The following is a 21,902-nucleotide window of genomic DNA, read 5'->3' on the forward strand; positions in this document are numbered from 1 at the left end:
TAGAATGATGAAGGTTCATTGTTCATGCATTGTGAAACTCTATTGATAGAATTAGGTTTATTGAACTTAGAGAAGACTTCTTGCTTACTATAGCTTCCCAGTATTTGAAAGCCTGTCATGTATAAGAGGGATTAGCGTTACTTTATTCAGTCCCAGAGGGTGGAAGTAAAAGTAAATTTAGGCTTAATGTCAGGAAAAACTAAACAAAAAAAATTATAGCTAACCAAAAGTAGAATGGGCTGCTTTAGGAGCAGTTTTGGTTTCTTCCTAACTAGTGATTATCCTTTTCACACAAAGGTCATGATGTAGACAGAATTTTTTGGGGGGGAGAATCCATTGGCCTCTGAGGTTTCTTCTTCTAACTTGGATATTTAAAAATTCTCAGTTATCCAATGACTAGTTCTTAAATAGCATTTCAACCTCCTACTCCTTAGATCCCCTCTGAGAAGTCAGCAACTAGTCACCAGTGGGTACACTAACATGACATATAGGAAGGGTACATGACATGTTCATTTAAAAAGAATGATAGACTTCTCCTTGATGTGAAAATGTTGTAGTGAAACCTGAGAATTTGAATGACTTTTTCTGTCTAATGAATGAACAATGAAATCTTGTGGTTAAGGAGAATTAGTTTTGTCTTTTGTTTTCCCAGTGCAGAGGCTTATATTTAGTATCCTTATCTAGTAGGTGCTTTATAAAGGTTTGTTGAATTGCATTAATTTTTTCCACTTGAGATTTCTGAATATATATCAAAATAAAAATATTCTGATCATTCTTAGTGTTATACAGTGATTTCTTGATATTTTTCCTCATCAATTTTTTTTCTTATTATTTAGTGCAGATTTATTATTGTCATAGTAAGGATGCACATAGTATTTAATGTTCTTTTCTCTCTGCAGAAGAAGGAAATGTATATGCAGCTGGAGGTAATAGTGAAGGGCAGTTGGGACTTGGTGACACTGAAGAGAGAACTACTTTTCACCTAGTCAGCTTTTTTACATCCCGATACAAGATTAAACAGCTTTCTGCTGGATCTAACACTTCAGCTGCACTAACTGGTAAGACTCATGGACAACTAAATATAGAGATCTTCAGTGTCCCAATGAATCTTTTCAACATCGTTAAAAACAAACCTTAAACACTTTGTGGGATTTTTTTTTCTTTCCTCAAAGGAAATATCCTGTGTCTTTATTATGCTTGAGTAGATCTTCTAAGTTTTTTTTTTTTTTTGGTTGCCATTTTGAAATCTTAAGATTTTTTTTTCTTTTTCTTTCAGCCAGGACTCTCAATATTTGACTGAAGACATCATTTCTCTTTTATTTCATAGGCTACTTGTCTTTTCCAAATAGTTGAAAATAAGAGACTACAGTCATAAAATTTGTTAGATTAACATTTTGGGTAACTGCTTTGGAATTAGAAGATAACAGCTTAAATTAAAGCTATTTAATTGTGGGGTATTTTTTTGGAGGGGGAAACTTAACATTTTCTGAAATATGGAAATATAGAAACTTCTTTTAAGGCTATAACTTAATCTTCTCTTCTAGGAAACATCATTTTAAAATTTTATTTATTGCACTAAATACAAAATATGAAAAAAGCAGAATAGAAAAAAGAAAGAAAACAAAACAACAGAACGTTGTCATGTTCCTAAGCAGAACATCAGGGAGTATTCAAAATAAATAAAAATAAATTTTAGAGCACAATATTTTTACCACATGGACTCTATAGATATAATTGAATAGTCTTCTTTGAAACACACAACTGTGTTCGAAATACATATTTACCAGAATTTTTTAAATTATATTTAGAATGTGTATACCACTGAATGTGAATAATAAGAAATGTAATCAGATATACAGTAATTTCTTTTTTCCTTTCTTTAGGATGCACTCGTTTTGAAGGTTTAGAATATCACTTCCATAATGTACTTAAAAGAGCAAGAATACTGTAAACCCCTTTCATCAGGGAACCCCTCCTGAAGTATGTAGTTTTAGCTCTTAGTTCAGTTGCAGATATACTTTTCTGAAGAGAAGAAAACATATTCTCCTTAAAGTCATTCATATAAGGAAAAGGCACCTCTAAGGACAAGAGCATCCATTTATCTTGTTACTATGTTGAAAAATATGAATGTGATTTGTGTCATATACAGTAAAATTTTTTTATGGTTAATTATTATGTAAGGCCTTAATGGTGGCAATTGAATAGCAAAATAGAAATTACTCTAAATATGAAGTTTAACTATGTCTTGGTGGCATTTTTTCCCCTCTGAGAATTATTGATTATTCAGAGCACATAAATACAGTGTTGCAAAATCTTCTGGAAATGTTTGGTAGCTTTTTAGCACATTTTTTCAGCCTTTTCTCTTGTCTTTTTATTTTAGAGGATGGGGACCTTTTTATGTGGGGTGACAATTCTGAAGGGCAAATTGGTCTAGCAGATGAATCTAATGTGTGTGTCCCTTGTCAAGTGGCCATTGGAAAATCTATCTCATGGATCTCTTGTGGATATTACCATTCAGCCTTTGTAACTAGTAAGATAGTTATTTTCCATTTTACTAATATAAACAAATTAACTGTAAGATTTCTATATAGTATTGTAATAATGCTTATAATGAAATATTTTTCAGAAACTTTACTTAGTTGCATTTGCTTTTGTAAATGAATGTGGCAGATAGTTGGAAAATGAATATTATTGTGGTGTAAGTCTTATAACAATAGTTCTTTAATTTTGTTAATTTTGTTCTGTTAATTTTCTTAATTTGTTAAAAATTAATTTGTCATTTTAAACCAAAAAACCCCACGAACCTTTCTTCTTCTTCCATTTATCATTCATTGTATCCTTTCTTCTAAAAAAAAAAAGCAATTTCAAACAACCCCAAAATCACCTTTGTTCTTGTCTGCCTAATCTTTGTCATATTTTACTGTGAAAAGAAGTGTGTTTTAACAGGAAAAGACAACAAACCATGAAATGCAGATTTCATTGATTCTGGCCTGGAACACACAGAAGAGGAAGATCTTTCTACCAATGCAGGCTATTTCCCTTTCTTTAAACTAGAGTCTTAAGGAGCTATCTACAACACAGAGAAGTTAATTAGCTTGCCCAGAGTCACACAACCATATAATCTGTTAGAGGCAGGACTCGACCCAGGCTTGCCTCATTTCAAGGCCAGACCTCCACCATAGCTTAGTATAATTAGCAGAAGTCTTCTCTTTATTTTTGAGGAAAATGAATATATATTCATGTGTATGTGCATGTCAATGTACATGTATTTAATATACATTTAGTATACATTTAATATGCACACATATGTTGGGTGTGTATGTGTGTATGTATATATATGTACACATATATATATATATATATATATATATATATATGCAGAAATAAATGCTTTAACTTAGACTTTAAAAATTAATTTGTTCCTTAGATTCTATGGGTATTGGATAAAAGTCAAGAATACTCATTGGCAGTACCTGGCTAGAACTCATACAAACTTTGGCAACCCTAATACACAACTCCATGCAACTTTTCAGACGATATGCATAATTACTCTACCTTGTTATTCTATTTGATTCAGCAATTTCTGATTGAAATAGATTCCTTAAGTATTAAGAATATTGGCTTTAAACATACTAAAAACAGAGCAGCATAATCCTGAATAAAAGGAAGAGACAGCATGATGAAATAGAAAGACCCCTGGATATGGGCCTGGGTCTTGATTTTGCCTCTGTCAGCCACAGAATATATGACTGGGTAGGTCACTTCATCTCTATGAACCTTACAGTCTTTGTCCAGAAAATAAGGAAATGACTTAATGACCTCTAACATCCAATGACATTGTTCTTCTTTAGAAAGTTTTCACTTAACACTTTGAGTTCCTCTTTCCAATGTTGGAGCTCAGCAACTTGGGTTATAATCTACACATGGAAAATGGTATAAATTACTTTTTTTGAGTACTGATTTTTTTTCAGGTTTTCTGCTAAATTTTTTTAATCAACTACTATTTGTTTCAAATAACTATTATGAAAAACCAACAATTTTTTAAACTCATATAAGAAAATGTGTTAGAAGATAATCTCAGAAAAAATATAATTTTCAGCAGAATCAAAAATTTTCTAGATGTGGATGGATTAGGATAATTACTAGTATATGTTGGTATAATAAAAAGGGGGGGGGACAAACTTTTAAAAAATAACTAGATCCTGTATTATAACCAACTAAGTAATATAAACTTAACTTTTAATTTTGTGATGGATTTATACATAGTGATACTGATCTTTGGTAGAAATAGTTTTAATTTTTAATCCACTTTATGTGTTCTAATTCAAATAAAGAAAAATGATGTAAAAATTTGACCTGTTATTTGTAGTATACCACATATCTGACATAGATCAAGTGTTTGCTCATTGAATGTGCCCACACATCTCTGGAGATGTGTTGTTTCATTTAGGAATAGCTTTTGTTGTTAGGAAGATTTTCCTTACATTAAGTCTAAATTTCTCTCTACCCTTTTGCTGCTAGTTCTGCCCCCTAGGATCAAGCAAAATAATTCTGTTCCTTCCACATGAGAGCTTTTTAGATCCTTGGACATGGTTATCCGTCTTTGTTCTCTCTGTCTCACTATCTTTTAAGTCTTTGTTTCCAAGGCCCTACAACCTGTTTTTATAATTAATTATCATCTGGCATTTTTTGAGACTTTGGAATAAGCTTTTCACTTTATTAGTGCTCTTTCTAAAATGTAATATGCCTGAACTGAATGCAACACTCTAGATGTGACCAAAAAGGCCAAAGTCGAATGAAGTTGTTATTTTCTTGAACCTAGACGCTGTTTTAATGAAGCCTAAAATGACATCATACCATAATATGCTAGAATGTTTATATTCGTTCTAGTTTAAATCATCTGCCTTTATAACCTGTCTGAAATTCTTGTTCAAAAACAGTTACAAGTAAATGAAATTTGAGGAATATCCTTACCTACAACAACCAACAAATTACTTTTCTTAAACATAAGCAAGTTTTTTAAAAAGAAATATCCATAAAAAAGAATGTGTTTTGTTGTCTTTTTCTGTTATAAGCATATTGAGAACAAATAGTATGTCATTTTTACTTTGTAAGTCACCTAATGTATATATTACATGTATACTTATGTGTATATATACTCACATTGGAAGTAATGTTATAAAATGTAGGTTATTGAAATAAAACATCAAAGAAAAATTCTTGATCTCTTGCTAAATTTCTCATTTATATTAAAAAGTTCCTGTTTTGAAAATCACTGTTGAACATAAACATGGATCTAGTTTAGGAACCATATTTGAAAGACAATGGTCCCATTAATATTAGCTTTTGGATGAATTATGATTAATTACTCTCCTTCATCTTCTACAGCAGAGGGTGAACTCTACACATTTGGAGAACCAGAGAATGGAAAGTTAGGTCTGTCACCTGAGCAACTGAAAAATCATAGAATTCCCCAGTTGGTTCTTGGAATTCCTGGAAAAGTGAATCAAGTGGCTTGTGGTGGAGGGCATACAGTAGCTTTAACAGGTTAGTACCCAGATTTATCCTTTTTTTTTGTTTTGATAAACAATAAACATGTACTGTTGATGGGCTAGAACAACAATTCAGGTACAAGTCTGTTGTAGTAAACTTTTTGTATCACTGGGATTAAAATAGCTTTCGTTGCTTGTGTAAAATGGTTAAAAGACATAGGAAAAAAGTAAAACTACTGCCATTTTGAGTATTATTGCAACTATAATTGTATTTTAATGACTATAAATTTGATGTGGGCCATTTTGTAGTCTAGTTTTTCAAAGACAAAAATATTATATATACTTTTTAAAAAAATCCCACGTGTCTGTGTACATATCTGTATAGACCCATATCTTCAAATTTATCCTTAATATATAATTAATATATGATTTATATTACATATTTATATATTATTAACTTATGTTATTGTTTTTATTTTTATAATTTTTTCTTTGGTAAACCTCTGTGTTGTATTGTAGTAATCTTAGATCCAGTTAATATTTTTTCTTTTTAAACTTGCTTTTTCTACAAATGAAGGATGCTTTAGAACTCGTTAGTGCCTTTCCTCTTATATTTAATCATTTTATAGGGCTTATACAAAAACATTTGAAGAAAGAACATGTCATGACTACATGTTTGATTTTTTTTTTTTTTAATTAAGATAACTTTTTATTGACAGAACCCATGCCAGGGTAATTTTTTTTACAACACTATCCCTTGCACTCACTTCTGTTCCGATTTTTCCCCTCCCTCCCTCCACCCTCTCCCCAAGATGGCAAGCAGTCCTATACACGTTAAATAGATTACAGTAGATCTTGGGTACAATATATGTGTGCAGAACTGAACAGTTTTCTTGTTGCTCAGGAAGAATTGGATTTAGAAGGTATAAATAATCTGGGAAGAAGAACAAAAATGCAAGCAGTTTACATTCATTTCCTAGTGTTCTTTCTTTGGGTGTAGCTGCTTCTGTCCATCCTTGATCAATTGAAACTAAGTTAGATCTTGTCTTTGTTGAAGAAATCCACTTCCATCAGAATACATTCTCATACAGTATCGTTGTTGAGGTATATAATGATTCCCTGGTTCTGCTCATTTCCCTCAGCATCAGTTCATGTAGGTCTCGCCAATCCTCTCTGTATTCGTCCTGCTGGTCATTTCTTACAGAACAATAATATTCCATAACATTCATATACCACAATTTACTCAACCATTCTCCAGTTGATGGGCATCCATTCATTTTCCAGCTTCTGGCCACTAAAAACAGGGCTGCCACAATACATGTTTGATTTTAAAAAGCATTCAAAATGTTTTTAAAAATTTCTTTTATTGTTTTGGTTTATGAATTTACTTGGATTTTGTCACCTTTTTTGCATTATAATCAACACATTTTTTGGTCCATCTACTTACCATTTGAAAAAGAAATAGAATTGTTTAACCATTTCAGAATTGGATTTGTTAATCCAAATTCTACTTGATAAAGTAAAATATTCTACTTTTTTGGATAGCTCATTAATTTTTAGTTATCAGGTTATCAGATTTAGTTATGTTTAGTAAGGGTTATTGCAATGTCTAAAGTAACTTCATGCTATTCTTGGATTATTTACCAAACTACATATAGCACATTATTTTAATTGGACTTAAAACTGATCAGGAGAAAAGGTTGAATTGCCTTTGGAAAATTTTAAAAATCTTTTCATGATACCATACTTCTCTTTCTGAAATCAAAGCCCATCCAGAATTCTTTTTTTAAAGTACCAATTTCCCACTTAAGGAAATTAGGGAATTAAGAAGGAAATTAAAGAATCAAGGTGAGAATTTCCTGAGGCAATGGAGAAGATCATAAGGGATATATACAGGCTTCAAGTGAAGAATTAATTTGAGTGAAGCAATGTAAATATTGTCTTCAGAGAAATTTTTGACCAGAAGTAAAAGACAAGTTGTCCATAGTGTTTGCAGTATTATAATGAGGTAAAGAAACCCTCCACAGCCTAGAAAGCCCCTCTTTGGTGGATTTTTGGAATGACATGTACAAGAGCTGCACAGGATGAATGAACATGGATGCATTGCTTTTTAAAGGAACATGTACAAGAAAGGAAATAATTGGGGTAAAGGATAATTTTCCTTGATTTTTGAGATATCATATTTTAGTTTATTCTTTCATTTTTTTGCCCTTGCTTAGTGATTTGAATTATTTGTACTTTTTAAAAATAAATTTTAAAATTTAAATAAATTTTCTTGTAAAAATATTTTTTTTAATGTAACCTAGATTTCCCAGTATTCACTTCTAACCTCCTCTGTCTCTCTACCAGAAGTTATCCCTGATAACATAAAATAATAAAAGGGGGAAAAAAAAGAAGCAATGGAACAACATTAAATGAATGTTCTCTATATATTAAATATAAGAGGAAAGGCACTAATGAGTTCTAAGGCATCCTTCATTTGAAGAGAAAACATTTCTTTCTCATATTTCTTCTTTTGTGCCAATCTTGGTCATTATAATTTCACAGCATTCCATTTTCATTGTAGTTATTGTGTATGTTTTGTTCTTGGTTCTGCTGTCTTCACTCTGAATCTGTTCAAAACTTCCTATGTTCCTCTGTAAACATCTTATTCATTATATTTATCATAAAGCACAGTATTATTACATTTCATGTGCAACTTGTTTAGTCATTCTTCATTTGGTAAGCATCTACACATTTTGATTGGTTACAGTTCCTTACTACTACCTACATTTGTTTATATTGTTTCCTTCAATAGAAGGTAAATCCTTAAGGGCTTAGGCATTATATATATGTATATTTTTAGTTGAAAACTGACCATTTAAAAAGTCAAAATTGCAATACTAAAAATGAAGTCATTTGTGAATCTTAGAGATTTTAAAAAGCCATTTTGTTTTTCTCAATCACTATCCTAAAAGAAGGCACCTAGATCCAGTGATCTTAGAGATCCTTTCTTGCTTTATGTTTCTGGTTTTTAAAATTCCACAATATTATTATTTTAAAATCTGAATTTTCTTATTGAAAATTTAATACCTTAGTACCCCCATGATATAGTGGAAATCCTAGCTTTATTGCTTCTGACACATATTGGTTGGGTGACCCTGGGCATGTCACTAGATGTCAGTCTGCATTGGTAAAGGGAGTTAATTACCTGGAAGTTCTTATGCTGGTGAAATTACAGGTCCCCTATTATAATAATAACACTAAAATTAACTATGGAAGTAGTTTTTATTTAACATAAATGTTTATACAGTACACAGATATACACATGTGACATGTATAATATGTGTGTGTATATATGTGTGTATATGCATACATATATACATGTGTGTGCATGTTTGTATACATCTCAGAGAATAGTAAATGACTGTAGTTTATAGTAAATGACTACAATAATAAGAAGTTATATCTTTATAGCTTCCCTTATTCTGATAAATACAAATTATAATAGATATCTTGTGAAACGTTAGAAAAGATCAGGCTCATGTCCTTGGTATTTAAAAAAAAATTTTTTTAACTTTTTTCCCCAAGATTTCCTTTGTTGTTCAGGTTTTCAACTTGGGTTTTGGATATTCTTTTGACTGCATTTTTTTAAATGCATTTCTAAAGAATAGTACTTAATATTTTTACTAAATATAAGTATTTATAATAGCCCATTTGGAAAGTTACATTATTGATTATATTGATCTTACTTAAAACTACTTAATTTAAAAATAAAAATTTGCTCCTTTCCACTTTCAGAGGAAGAAGTATATACATTTGGCCTTGGGCAATTTGGACAATTAGGTCTTGGTACTTTTATATTTGAAACCTCAGAACCAAAGGTTATTAAACATCTTCAGAATCAGAAAATTCATTATATTGCATGTGGAGAAAACCATACTGCTTTAATATCAGGTAAGGATTCAGTGTAACAATATATGTTTTACCTTAACACTATAATGAAATGAATAACACTGAAGTGTTTCTATATAATAATTGTTCGCAGAAATCACTGATTGAGACAATTAACTTTTCAGGAAACACTTTTATATTATCTTGATATGCATATAGTTAAAAGAGCCCCTCATCTTTTTTGTTTTTACTGAAAATAGGAATACAGAAAGGGTTAGAATTAGTTATGAAATCCAGATACATAGCATATACAAGAAGGAAGATGGTATACTAGAAATGGAATTGATTTTAGGTGTCAGAAAATCTATGATTTAAGCTTGCCTCCAAGTGCCACTTCCTTCATAAAGCTTTCTGTGTTCCTTTATGTTACTAATAACCTTTTGGCTCAAACCCTCACACAATATTTTGCATCTTTCTAATATATCACACATTATGTATTATAGTATCTTTTGTTATCTAGACTAGATTGTTAGCTCCATGAAGTCAGGGCTCATGTTTTATCTAAACTTTGGATATTGTTTATTTTATTATGTAGCATACTCTAGGCACTTAATGCTTGTTAAATGGACATTTATTGAACTCAAAACAGGCAGTTAAAAAAGAATATATATGCACCACTTTGCAGCCTTTGCTAGGTCCCACTATGATGAATCATCATGATGTGACCCTGTGTTGTCAAAGACTAGTCTCTTAATCAACATTTTTTTCCTTATTTAGTGTTTTGTTTTTCCCCAATTACATGTAAAATTTTTTTTTAGCATTTGTGTTTAAAACTTAAGTTTCAGATTCTTTCCCTTGCTCATTTTATACTCCCTTCCCCATTGAGAAGACTCATGTGAAGTCATGCAAAACATTTCCATAAAATTCATGTTATAAAAGACTCCCTCCCCCCCAAAAAAAACAACAAAATAAAACAATTTATTAGTTCTTTCTCTAGGTATGGATAGCATTTTTCATCAAGTCCATCAAGATTGTCTTGGATTATTGTATTTTTTAAAAATCAGTATTTTTCCCCAAAATATATGCAAAGATAGTTTTCAATATTCACCTTTTCAAAACCTTGTATTGCAAATTTTTCTTTCTCTTTCCTGCCTCCTCCCCTACCTAGCACAAGAAGTAATTGGATATGTGTTAAAGATGTGCAGTTTTTAAAAACATATTTCCATATTTTCCATGGTATGCAAAAAAAAACAGATCAAAAGGAAAAAACATGAGAAAGAAAAAACAATAACAACAAAAAAGGTATAAATACTCTGCCTTGATCCATATTCAATCTCTATAATCCTTTTTGAATGCAAATGGCATTTTTCATTACAATTCTATTGGAGTTGCCTTGAATCATCTTATTATTGAAAAGAACCAAGTCCATCACAGTTGATCATCACATAATCTTGTTTCTGTGTACAATATTCTCTTAGTTCTGCTCACCTCACTTAGCATCAGTTCATATAAGTCTTCCAGGCTTTTCTGAAATCAGCCTGCTGATCATTTCTTATGGAACGATAATATTCTATTACATTTACATATAGTAACTTATACAGCCACTCCCCCATTGATGGGCATCCATTCACTTTCCAGTCTTGGGTCATTATATTGCTGAGAATAGTCAGGTCTTTCATAGCTGATCCTGTTACAATATTGCTCTTACTTTGTACTTAGTACATTTCACTTTGCATGAGTTCATGAAAGATTTCCAGGTTTTCTTGAAGAGCATTCTGCTCTTCATTTGTTAGAGTACAATAGCTGTGTGTAATAATCACATACCACAAATTATTTAGCCATTCCCCAGTTGATGGGCATTCCCAGTTCTTTGCCTTGAGAAAAGAACTGCTAGAAACATTTTTGGACATAAAGATCCTTTCCCTTTTTGCTTTTTAATCACTTTTGGGATACATACCTAGTGGTGGTGTCATGTGGTCAAAAGGTATATGTGGTTTTATAACAGCTGTTGCTCTAGAGGATTCACTTTTCATTGAGAACTTCTAAGAGAATACTGGAAAGAAGTTTGGCAAAAATTAGATTTAGACCACCATTTCACATATTTAATCTGACAGTTACTCAGTTAATATCTATTGAAAAGCAGGTGCTGCTCAAAAATTTTTTACTTCTTTTACACTGCAAATGTTTGGGGTCTACAAAAATCATCTCTTAGATGTGAAGTTGTTGTAAAGAACCTTCCAATTCATATAAGATTTTGTGGTTCTGTGAATGTCAAAGGTATCAATATTAAAGCTTTATTCTGAAACTTTGACAGATCTGTGTAGGATTTTGTTTTTTTATTTTTGAAATTACTATCAGTTTTATAAATCCTCCCCCCTCCCCCCCCAGTTAGAAAAAAATCCCAAATTGGAAATATAATCAGATCATCATGGGAATTTAGAGTTGGAAGGGATTTAGAAATAATCTAGTCCAACATATTATCAGATATTGCCAGAGGAACAACTGGATATATGTCATCAATTGGAGATTTTCCCAGTCAGAAGTGCTATTAGTTTATTTCCTTTACTTGTTAGTTCAGTTACTTATCTGGTAAGGCTAATTTACATTAGGAGAAGAGAGTGTTTCATCTGAAGGTCAGACCAGAATAATTTTAGGGAATTGATGATCTAGAGGCTGAGATCAGGTGACTGGAAGAATAAGAGGGGAGTTGCTTAATAGATTTCAGAGCTGGGGGAATCTGTTGGATTAGGAATCAAAATGCAAGAAAATTAATCCTTTGACCAAATCCATGCTGTTTCCTGGAAGTTTAGGTGGTCTTATTCTGGAGGAATGTCTGCTTGGCTGTGGTTTAGTTTTTCTGTGGTTCCAGGCAGGAGCTGCTGACCCAGCCATCATCTTTGGGTTGCTTACTTATGCATCTCACAGATAAACAGAAGCACCAAAAGGTAAAGTAAATTGCCCACAATTATTCAAACAAATAAGCATTTATTAATCTACTATGTTCTAGGCATTATGCTAGATGCTATAGATATAAAGATAAAAATCAAATAGTTCCTTAAGGAGCTTATTGGGGAAGAAAACACACACACACACACACACACACACACACACACCCTCCTTCTCCTCACCCAACTTAGGTATGTATATGTGTATATATATACATCATATATGTACATCTATTTACACACACACACACACACACACACAGACAAAAGTACATAAATACAAAATAATGAGTGAGAGAGACATTTACAGCTGAGCGCTGTTGTAGTTGGGGAAGGGAATATCAGGATGTGTTCCTCATGTAGGAGATGGTCCTGGCAAGGCTACCAGGGTTAAGTGACTTATCCAGAGTCACACAACTAATCAGTGTTAAGTATCTGACGTGGGATTTAAACTCATGTCCTCCTGACTTCAGGGCCAATATTGTGCCACTTTGCTTAGCTGATGTTCCCTTGATGGAAACTATGAATTCTAAGAGACAGAGATTGTTGGAATCTTTACAAAGTGTTAAGACATTGGAGTTAATTTAATCTTAGAAAGTGTTTTGGGCCAGAATTTGAACTAGGTACTAAGTGGAACTGATTGAACAATGCTTGTGTTCACACCTTTAGAGAGCTCATAAGTATCTAAGTACTCAATGGAGTTCACATCTTTGGGAGAGTTTAGGGCTAGTCTGAGATCTGAATTCACACCTCCCTTAGAACCAGAGAGCACTCTGGGAGATAACCCAGAATCCCTCTCCCTCCAGAAGGCGGAGTTAACCTTTGGGAGATCACATAAATAGAGGGAGCTCTTGGAGCTTGGGACAGACTGGAGATTGAGAAGCCACGATTTGGAGGTGGCTGGAGGCTGAAGAAAGCAGAGGCAGAAGCCATGGACAAAGCTGCAAGATACTTGGAGCCAGGCAGAGAGATAGGCCTGAGCTAACCGGGCTAATTTGGAAGGAGAAATAAATGTTTACATTTTTACCAGCTGGCTGCGATTTTGGAGTAATTATTTATTTCATCTGAGACTAAGACTGCCTCCAAGAAAACCTCCGCATTTTGGCATATAAGATTTTATATCCAAGAAAACTTTCACAAGAGATGAGGACAAGGCCTGTGGCCCAGCCTGTACAAAAGGCAAGATGAGGGGAGATGGAATGTTGTTTCGTATGATGAACAGCAAGAAAGGCCCATTGACTGGACTATAGCTTTTTTGAAGAGTATCATATAATAAACCTGGAAAGGTAGATTGGAGGTTGTAAAAGGCCTTAAATGCAAAATGGAAGCATTTGTATTTCACTTACACCTTTGAATGAGAAGATTAGGAATAAAACACTAAGGGCTTCAGTCCCTTAGAAAAACACTTCAGTCCTCATACTCTTAACCATGGTAATCTCATTTATTTCCAAAGCTTAAAATGTACCCCTCTCTATTTACATGCTTCACAAATTGAAATCTACTCTTATCCTTCTTCCCATGGGTTTGCCTTTCCAACTGCTAATGAAAAATCGTGACCCAGATGTTCCTCCCATTCCTCCAAATACATGCACATTCACAGCTAAGCTCATCCTTAGCTCAGAATGTTTTCCTTTCAAATTGTTCCTCTTCCTGTCTTGGCTACTTCTGTTTCTGGAATGACCATTCCTCCAGTTTATTATGCTCATGTAATTGGACTTTTCTTTTGACTCTTCTATCTCCCTCACTTCTGAGTTCATATTTCAATTTCAGCTTTATCTCCTAAGCCTATTTTTTATGAATTCCCTCATTTTTATTCCTGCTTCTAAGACCTTACTTAGTTCTGGTCCATGTTATATCTTATCTAGACTAGCAATATCTTTTTAAAGTTCTTATTTCTATTTTCTCACCATTTCAATGGATATTTTTTTTTTTTCTTAGCGCTGGTTTTGTTACTCCAGGGTTCAGAATTCTTTCTTGCCTTGATCTTGCTTCCCTAGTCAAATTCAAATTCCCTTGTCTGCCTGGGAACCTGAGAAAGCCCCCTACTTGGCATCATATAACCTTTTGAGCCTAATCTTATATAATTCCTCACTGCATGCTTCATCTTCACAACAAATCTGGACAGTTCTGCCCCTCAGATATCTATCACATTCTTATCATCTCTTTGTTCATGCTGTATTTCCCTTGTCTGGAATGCTGTCCCAATCAGCTCAAATCACACTTCATCTAGGAAGACTTCCTTATTACTCCCCAGGAAGTAATGACTTTTCTTCTCTGACCTCATGTCATACTTTGCAATTCTCTAATGAAATCTTTATGGAGAATATAGAGCTCCTTCTGTGGAGGAGAAAGGAGACTTAAAGAACTATGCTATTTGCAACTCTTTAAGATATAAGAAGAAATAGGCAGACCAGAGTGATAGAAATGTGGGGAAAAAAAGACCCTCTCCCCTGTCAGTATCTGGGAAACCCTGGACTAACCTCTTGTAGTCATCACCTAGGTAAGGCTAAAGAATTTAAAAAAAAAAAAAAGGAGGGTGGAGTCCAGACTTGCAAAAAATAAAGAATAAATACAACTTTAGTGGTCTTTCTGAGTGTCCTTGCCTATCACCTATGTCTGACAGCACTGGGCTGTCAGGAAAATATGCATACTCATAGAAGAATTTTCAGGGTGACAGACAATATAGACAATAGCAGATTGAAGAAAAATATTTTTATTTCACTGGATAAGTACAAAGTAAATTGAATCTCAGTGTCTTGAAGAGGATAAAGATACCACAATATATTTGACAAGATCCCCTGAAACAATAATTTAGTAACTCAGTCCCAAGAATGCAATCAGAGAAATTATAAGGGCAGAAATGAGAGCTTTTAAAGAGAAATCTATATTCTGGTACCTGAATGAATCTATTAGTTAAGCATTTATTAAATATCTATTATGTGGATTATGTAGAAAGTACTTGGGAGTACAGAGATAAATGAAACAAACAGTCCCTGCCCTCAAAGTTCTTTACTTACATTCATTGTTGGCAGAATTGTGAACTTATCCAACCATTTTGGAACACAACTTGGAATTATAACTAGAGTTATTAAGCTACCTAATGCCCTTTGGCCCAATAATACCACTACTAGGTCTTTTTCTAAAGAAGATTAGGGAAAATAAATTGCATGTTCTAAAAATTTTATAGCAGCTTTTTTTTGGTGACAAAGAACTGGAAATTCAGGGAAGCTGTTCAGTTAGGGAATGGCTGAACAATGGCTGGTATATGATTGTGATGGAGTTCTACTGAACAAACAGGAAATTGAATATAGTAAAGCAGTGTTGTAAGAAGAACAATTTTGAGTGAATAAATTATTTTGACTATTATAAATATCTAAATTGACTATGAAGAACTAATAAAGAAAATGATATCTGCCTCCAGAGGAAGTACTGATAAATAGAAGTATATATAGAATAATTTTATACACATGTATAATATATATATATATATATATATATATATATCCCATTTGTATCTAATGGTAGCCATCTTTAGGGTAGGTTGAGCGGAGGGTAGAAAATAAATTTACATAATTTTGTTTTATATTTGAAAGAAATAATGAATTGTACATGGTAGATTTGCATTTTGTGTATATCTTTTTTATTGGGCTGTTAAAGAAATGCTTGTTTTAGTTCACAAAAATGTATTATTGTAATAAAAGAAAAAGGGGGGGAAGTAAATGAAAAATATACAGGGTAAAGGGAAGATAATTTCTATCAGGAGGATGCTATAGCAAATTGGGAGATGTGAAAATAAGAGGAAGCCAGGGAGTCCAGGAGACATAGATAATGAAGGAATGAATTCCAGCATGGAGGACATTTTGTACAAAAACACAGAGATGGGAGACGGACTGTCACATGCTAAGTAAAGCAAGTAAGGTCAATAGAGTCTCTTTTTGAGGAGTAATTTGTAATGAAATTGGAGGTTAATAATGAGGGACTCTAAGTGCCAGTCGATTTTTTATTTGATTCTAGAGGTTAAATAGGAACAACTTTAGTTTATTGAGTAAGGGAGTGAGATGGTCTGACTTATGCTTTAGGAATATCACTTTGACATCTCTGGGGGAGATGGATTAGAAAGGGGGAATACTTAATTGGCTTCATAAATTGCCCAGACAAGAGGTGATCAGAACCTGTATTATGAGATGGAGAAAGCATGAGAAATATTTTGTAATTAAAATCAGTAAGACTTGGAAGTTGATTAGCTATGTTCATGAGGTGAGGAAAAGAAAGGTGATAAGGATATTTCAAGGTTATAGACCTAGAAGATTAGAAAAATAGTGTAATGCTATGGAAAGAAGTACAGAAGAGTTTGGGAGGAAAGATAGTAAGTTAAGGACATGTGTTTTAGATACCTGTAAAACATCCAATTTAAAAAGTCACCATAGTCATAGCAGTCCTTATGGAACAAAGATATGAAAACAAAAGAAAGTCCACTGATGACATAATGGATGAGTATAAATTCATATAATAGAATATTTTTATGCAGTAAGAATAAGAATGAGGAAACTTGGGAAGAGTTTTATGAATACAGATCAAAATAAACAGAACCAAAAGAATCATGTTCATAATAAAAGATTATAAATAAAAGTTAAACTGTAAGCCAACTGAAAAATCAGTAGCAGTCCTGAAAAGCAGATAGCAACACATACAATAATTCCTTCCTCTTAGAAGAAGAAAGGTTGGGGATTAGGATAGGATATGGGGTAATTTTTTGGAGTATTTTTGTTTTAATTGCTTTTCTTTGTGGCAAAGAAAGATTCATTGGGAGAGGAGTTATTTTCACTAGAAACATACTGTGATATAAAAGCAAGAAACAAAAATGGAAAAAAGTTTTTAAAGTAAGTAAAAATAACCATTCTAACCTATAAAACGCTAAGCATTAGTTTTGGTTTTTCTAGGAACACTTAAAACACCCCTTTTTAAAATTAAAAGTCCATCTTTTTTCATTGATTATTAGGCTTAGGTTTGCAATGTATGTTGCTCCTTTGCTGTCTGGAATACTATTTCTTTTCCTCTTCCAGTTTATAGATGCAGAATAGTCTGTGTGCCCTGAATTTCTTTTTCTTTATATTTAAAGGTCTGTATTATATTGTGCTTGAAGAGTTTGTGGTTTGTCATTGGAATTGTTAAAATGAACTACTGTATGTTTAGGATTTTGTAGCATAAGTTGTTTTTGTTCTGAGAAGTAACCTGTTATCACTTTGATCTTGGCACTTGGCTTTCTGTGTTCAAAATTTCTTGGTAGTTTTCTTCTATTATTTATTGAGATTTTTTTGACTTTTTTTTTTCCTGAGAAATTTTTGTTCCTTTAGTTATCTCTATTTTGATTTTATATTTTGCTTTAATAGAGAACATTTTTTTTTGCTTTTCTTCTTCCAAATTCTTTTTTTTATTTATATTTACTTTTCCAAAGTTATTCTTTCCATTGTTTCTTATTTGACACTTCCCATTATAAATTTAAGTTTTTTTCTGTTTTTCAATTATTTTTTCTCTGTGGGTTATAAATTCTTTCTTTACAATTCTCAGTTATCTTTTAAACAAGTAAAAATATATTGCTCTCATTCTGTGTTTTCTTGGGAATCTACAGAAATTTCTGACTCTTCAAGTGTTGATTCATTTTCCTTTGATTTGTAATATGTCTAGAATCATGTACCTAATTTGGGGGCCATATTCTCTTCTGATACTAACATCTTTCTTGGTTTATAAACTTATGCTCCAGAACTTTTACTGAGTTTTATTCCTCCTGAATTATTTGGCTATTTCAGTCTTTTTTCTCCATATATTTCCCTATTCTCTTCTGACTCCTTCACCTTTGATTGTGATTTCTCTGAGGGCTGGATTTCCAGGATGATTGGTTTACCTTCTTTCTATATCAGACAGTTTATTTTTCACAATGCAAGTCTGTTCCCCCAGATAACTTTGGAGGTACTGAAACCTCTGTAGATGGATTCTGGACCTTTTGCTTTAGGCAAACCTGATAGTTCCTGGTAGCCACCATGGTATCCTGTCTCAGTTAACCTTTGTTTCTCTGTTCTTTGGCTGAGTATTAAGTGCTGCTGCTATTCTGGAGTTTGAGTCAGAGTAAGTTTTTGGTTTTCCACAGCACTGAGAGGCAATAGGAGATAGAATTGATTTCTGTTGCAGACTAGTGGATCAGCATGTGCAGTCTGTCAGAACAACATGAGTAATGAGGGATGGGGTGATGAGATATCCTGTTAAGGGCTAAGAATTAGCCTTCTCTGCTCTTGGTTGCTAGGTTCTTCATCTTGTTGAGTTCTTGAGGTACCAGATTTTGGAAACTGTTGACATCACCTTATCTTTTGCTTAAGAAAATGTCTATAATCATTCTTGTTTGTGTCATGATTTTGTTCACAGTGGTGGGGTTGGAGGGAACATCAGGGAATACAATAAGAGAAATTGAGGAAGGAGGAAAGATATGCTAGGTAAATAAACATCACATCAAACAAGAAGGAAATAAAGGACCATTTAAATGTTTTCTTTCTTTTCCAAATTAATGATGTTACTATTGTTACGGTAGGAAACCCAAGGAGAAGATAGTATGGGGCTTTTTTTCTACTTAAACACACTGGTTTGTGTTCTGTCTTCCTGGTCCTCTACATTCACCTCTTCTCATTCCGCCTATTGTTTTCTTTACTCATTTAATTGCCCCCTCTATTTTTTTAAAGCTTTATATTATTTTTTGAACAAAAATCTATTTTCTCCTTTTAGCCCTCTCCCCTTTGAAAATTGAAGAAAAAAAGGGGGAAGGTAATAAAATTCTTATAATAAATATATATAATCTTAACAAGTCAAATTCTCACATTGCCATGGCTGAAAATTGTGTCTCATTTTGCATCCTCAGTTCATCACCTTACTAATAAGGAAATGGGTCATATGCTTCATCATCCTCCTTTTCTTCTGAAATCATAGTCACATTGTTGCATTGATCAGAATTTTTAAGGCTTTCAAAGTTTTTGTGTCACTGTTTTTTTGGTTCTGTCCCTTCTATTATAAGTTCATACAAATCTTCAAAACCCTATTTCTTTACCTCATTCAATTCCTACAACCAAAATAAATTTTCTTAGCTACATCAAATCTACTTAAATCATCTACTCATCTTAAATCATCTACTTAAATCTTCACTCATGCAATAATTCCTTAAAAATAATAAAGTATAATAATTATTCTTTGAGCCTCACACTAAATTTCAAGGCCTTCATTTAGGAATACAAACTTGCCCATCAGTCCACTCATTAATCATTTTTTGTCTACTTTTTCTCAAATTACAGCTTTTTAAAAAATGTTTCTGTATTTAGTTCTCTTGCTAATAGTCTTTAATACTTTTTCTTATTGCTAGAATAATGTACCTTCTTTAACATATTTCCATTTTTCTTGAAAGTAATTTTTTCATGTGAATTATTGCTGTTGATAAAACATTTTTAAATAAATTTTATCTTTGTTGTTATATATGATTATTTTCATGATAAACTGTTAACTCCTATTAAAAGAGTTAAATATATTCTGTTGAAAAATAAAGATGAACATATTTTTAAAATATTGAGAAATAGTACAGAAAGGTTTATCATACATAAATTGGCAACTTGGTAATGAGTTCTTTGGACAAGACAACCCTTGAAGTAAAAAAAAAAAATTTATCTGTTCCACAGTTTCTCCCTAACCTTTTCATTTCATTAATGATGATAGCACATATGAAAAAAGGGAACAGAAGAAGCTGAGTCAATTTTTAGATAATTTAGAAACAATAACTTTTTTAGCTTTTGGTACTTTTTTCCCCAATGATTATTGAATTGGCATATCACAAGAGGGGAATTGGATCATATCATTCTTGACAAAAGATACAAGGAAATTGCAATTTAATGTAAAAATTGCTTGGATGTTCTTAGAAAGGCAAATACATTGACAGGGTTGGTTTTATTCTTCTAGAAGCAGGAAGAAATAAAATTATATTTGGTCATCTTGCTCTGGATGGCATATGCTCATCATAAGCAAACAACCACCACGAAGCTACACATTTGAGAAATCCAATATGCTAAATTTTAATATAGAATTTGATAAGACCCTCTATATTAAATTAACATATACTTTAATACATGGTTAATTTGATTTGCACAGTAGGCATTAGGGAGAGCAGTAAAAAAAAAAAAAAAAAAAAATCTTGGAAAATGTTGGTCAGGATTAACAAATAAAAGAAACCAAAAGCCCGTAGATTATGTATTGCTATTGTAACAGTGGGAAGTGAACCAGATTTTGAATGAAAAGACTTGAGTTCAAATCTCAGCTCTGCTACTATTTGTTACCTGTGTGACCTTGGGCAGAACACTTTGTCACTTTTACTTTTAATTTCCTCAGCTTCAAAATGAGGAGGTTTAGCATTTCCAGATCTCTGATACTATATGCGTATACCTAATTTCATAGATAGATTGATATAATTATATCTGTATAAAGTGAGTGTGTGCTATACATACTTCATTCCTGCTCATTTAAATAATGTCATGTGCAATAAACACCACATATAATTGTACTTTGGTTTTTTGTACTTTTTGAATGCAATTTTCTAGTCATCCATTTATTCTCTAAGTAGAAGATCATCATTTAGTAACCATGTTTGTATAAATTCAGTACTGAATTTGGGGAACAAAAAACTATAATTGCAGTATTCATTAGTATGTTTTAGTGGGTGTGGCTGTCCTAGAAACAGCATCTACATAAAAGAAAATATTCTGACACTTGTTAATATTTCAGATACAGGCCATATGTATACTTTTGGAGATGGTCGACATGGAAAATTAGGACTTGGACAGGAAAATTTTACTAATCAATTTGTACCCACGTTGTGCTCTAATTTTTTGAAATTTGTAGTCCGTCTGGTAAGGATATAACATTTCCTTGTTTGGATGTTCATATTATATTATATTGAATGTTCATGCCTGCTAGAAATTCATGGAAAATATTTTATTTTTAAGATGGAAAAAATCTTGAACTTTTATGTTATTTAGTTTCAAGCTTTCTAAAAGCAATTTTTTTTCAGTCATCTCTGCCCTGAAAAATTATCTCCTTTATAAAATTTCCTTCTTTAGCTTTTCTTCTCCTTCCTTTTTATTTGTCTTTCTGCCAATTTTAAATTTCACTTCTGATATGAATGAGACTCTCAAATGCTATAGAGTAGTAATGCCTGGAAATAAATCCTCACATTCATACAACTAATATATATTAAGTACTTATCATGTACAAGGCACTATTTATGGTGCTGGGGATACAAGGATATTTAAAGTTACACAAGTTCTCAAGGAACCTGTTTCTATAAGGAAAATGCAGCATAGATACAGAAAAACATGGGATTAAAAGGTGAAATCCCCAGAGATGCCTTGAGAAAATTTATTGTTTTAGAAGTATCTTACAGGAAAATTATAGCTAGTGTTCACTTTTCCAACTTCTGTTTACATAATGATGATATTCATAATAATAATTTGATTACATAATAAGGATTAATTTATACTTTAAGGCTTACAAATTACTTCCCTCATAATAT

At 32.4% G+C, this 21,902-nt stretch overlaps 1 protein-coding gene across 2 annotated transcripts in view; it reads left to right on the top strand.

The window, feature by feature from the left end:
- RPGR (retinitis pigmentosa GTPase regulator) overlaps nucleotides 1-21,902 on the top strand; it is an 86,076-nt gene that overhangs the window by 18,122 nt on the left and 46,052 nt on the right. Inside the window, exons 5-9 of one of the 2 annotated variants that reach the window (XM_031959432.1) lie at nucleotides 900-1,058; nucleotides 2,381-2,530; nucleotides 5,392-5,547; nucleotides 9,273-9,428; nucleotides 21,116-21,240. In XM_031959432.1, coding sequence (XP_031815292.1) covers nucleotides 900-1,058; nucleotides 2,381-2,530; nucleotides 5,392-5,547; nucleotides 9,273-9,428; nucleotides 21,116-21,240 — 746 coding nt within the window. Of the gene's footprint in view, nucleotides 1-899; nucleotides 1,059-2,380; nucleotides 2,531-5,388; nucleotides 5,548-9,272; nucleotides 9,429-21,115; nucleotides 21,241-21,902 lie in introns of both variants that reach the window. The other variant, XM_031959431.1, reaches the window with a different exon arrangement.

This window comes from Sarcophilus harrisii, chromosome 3 (assembly GCF_902635505.1).
Source record: "Sarcophilus harrisii chromosome 3, mSarHar1.11, whole genome shotgun sequence".
NCBI classification, from domain to species: Eukaryota; Metazoa; Chordata; class Mammalia; order Dasyuromorphia; family Dasyuridae; genus Sarcophilus; species Sarcophilus harrisii.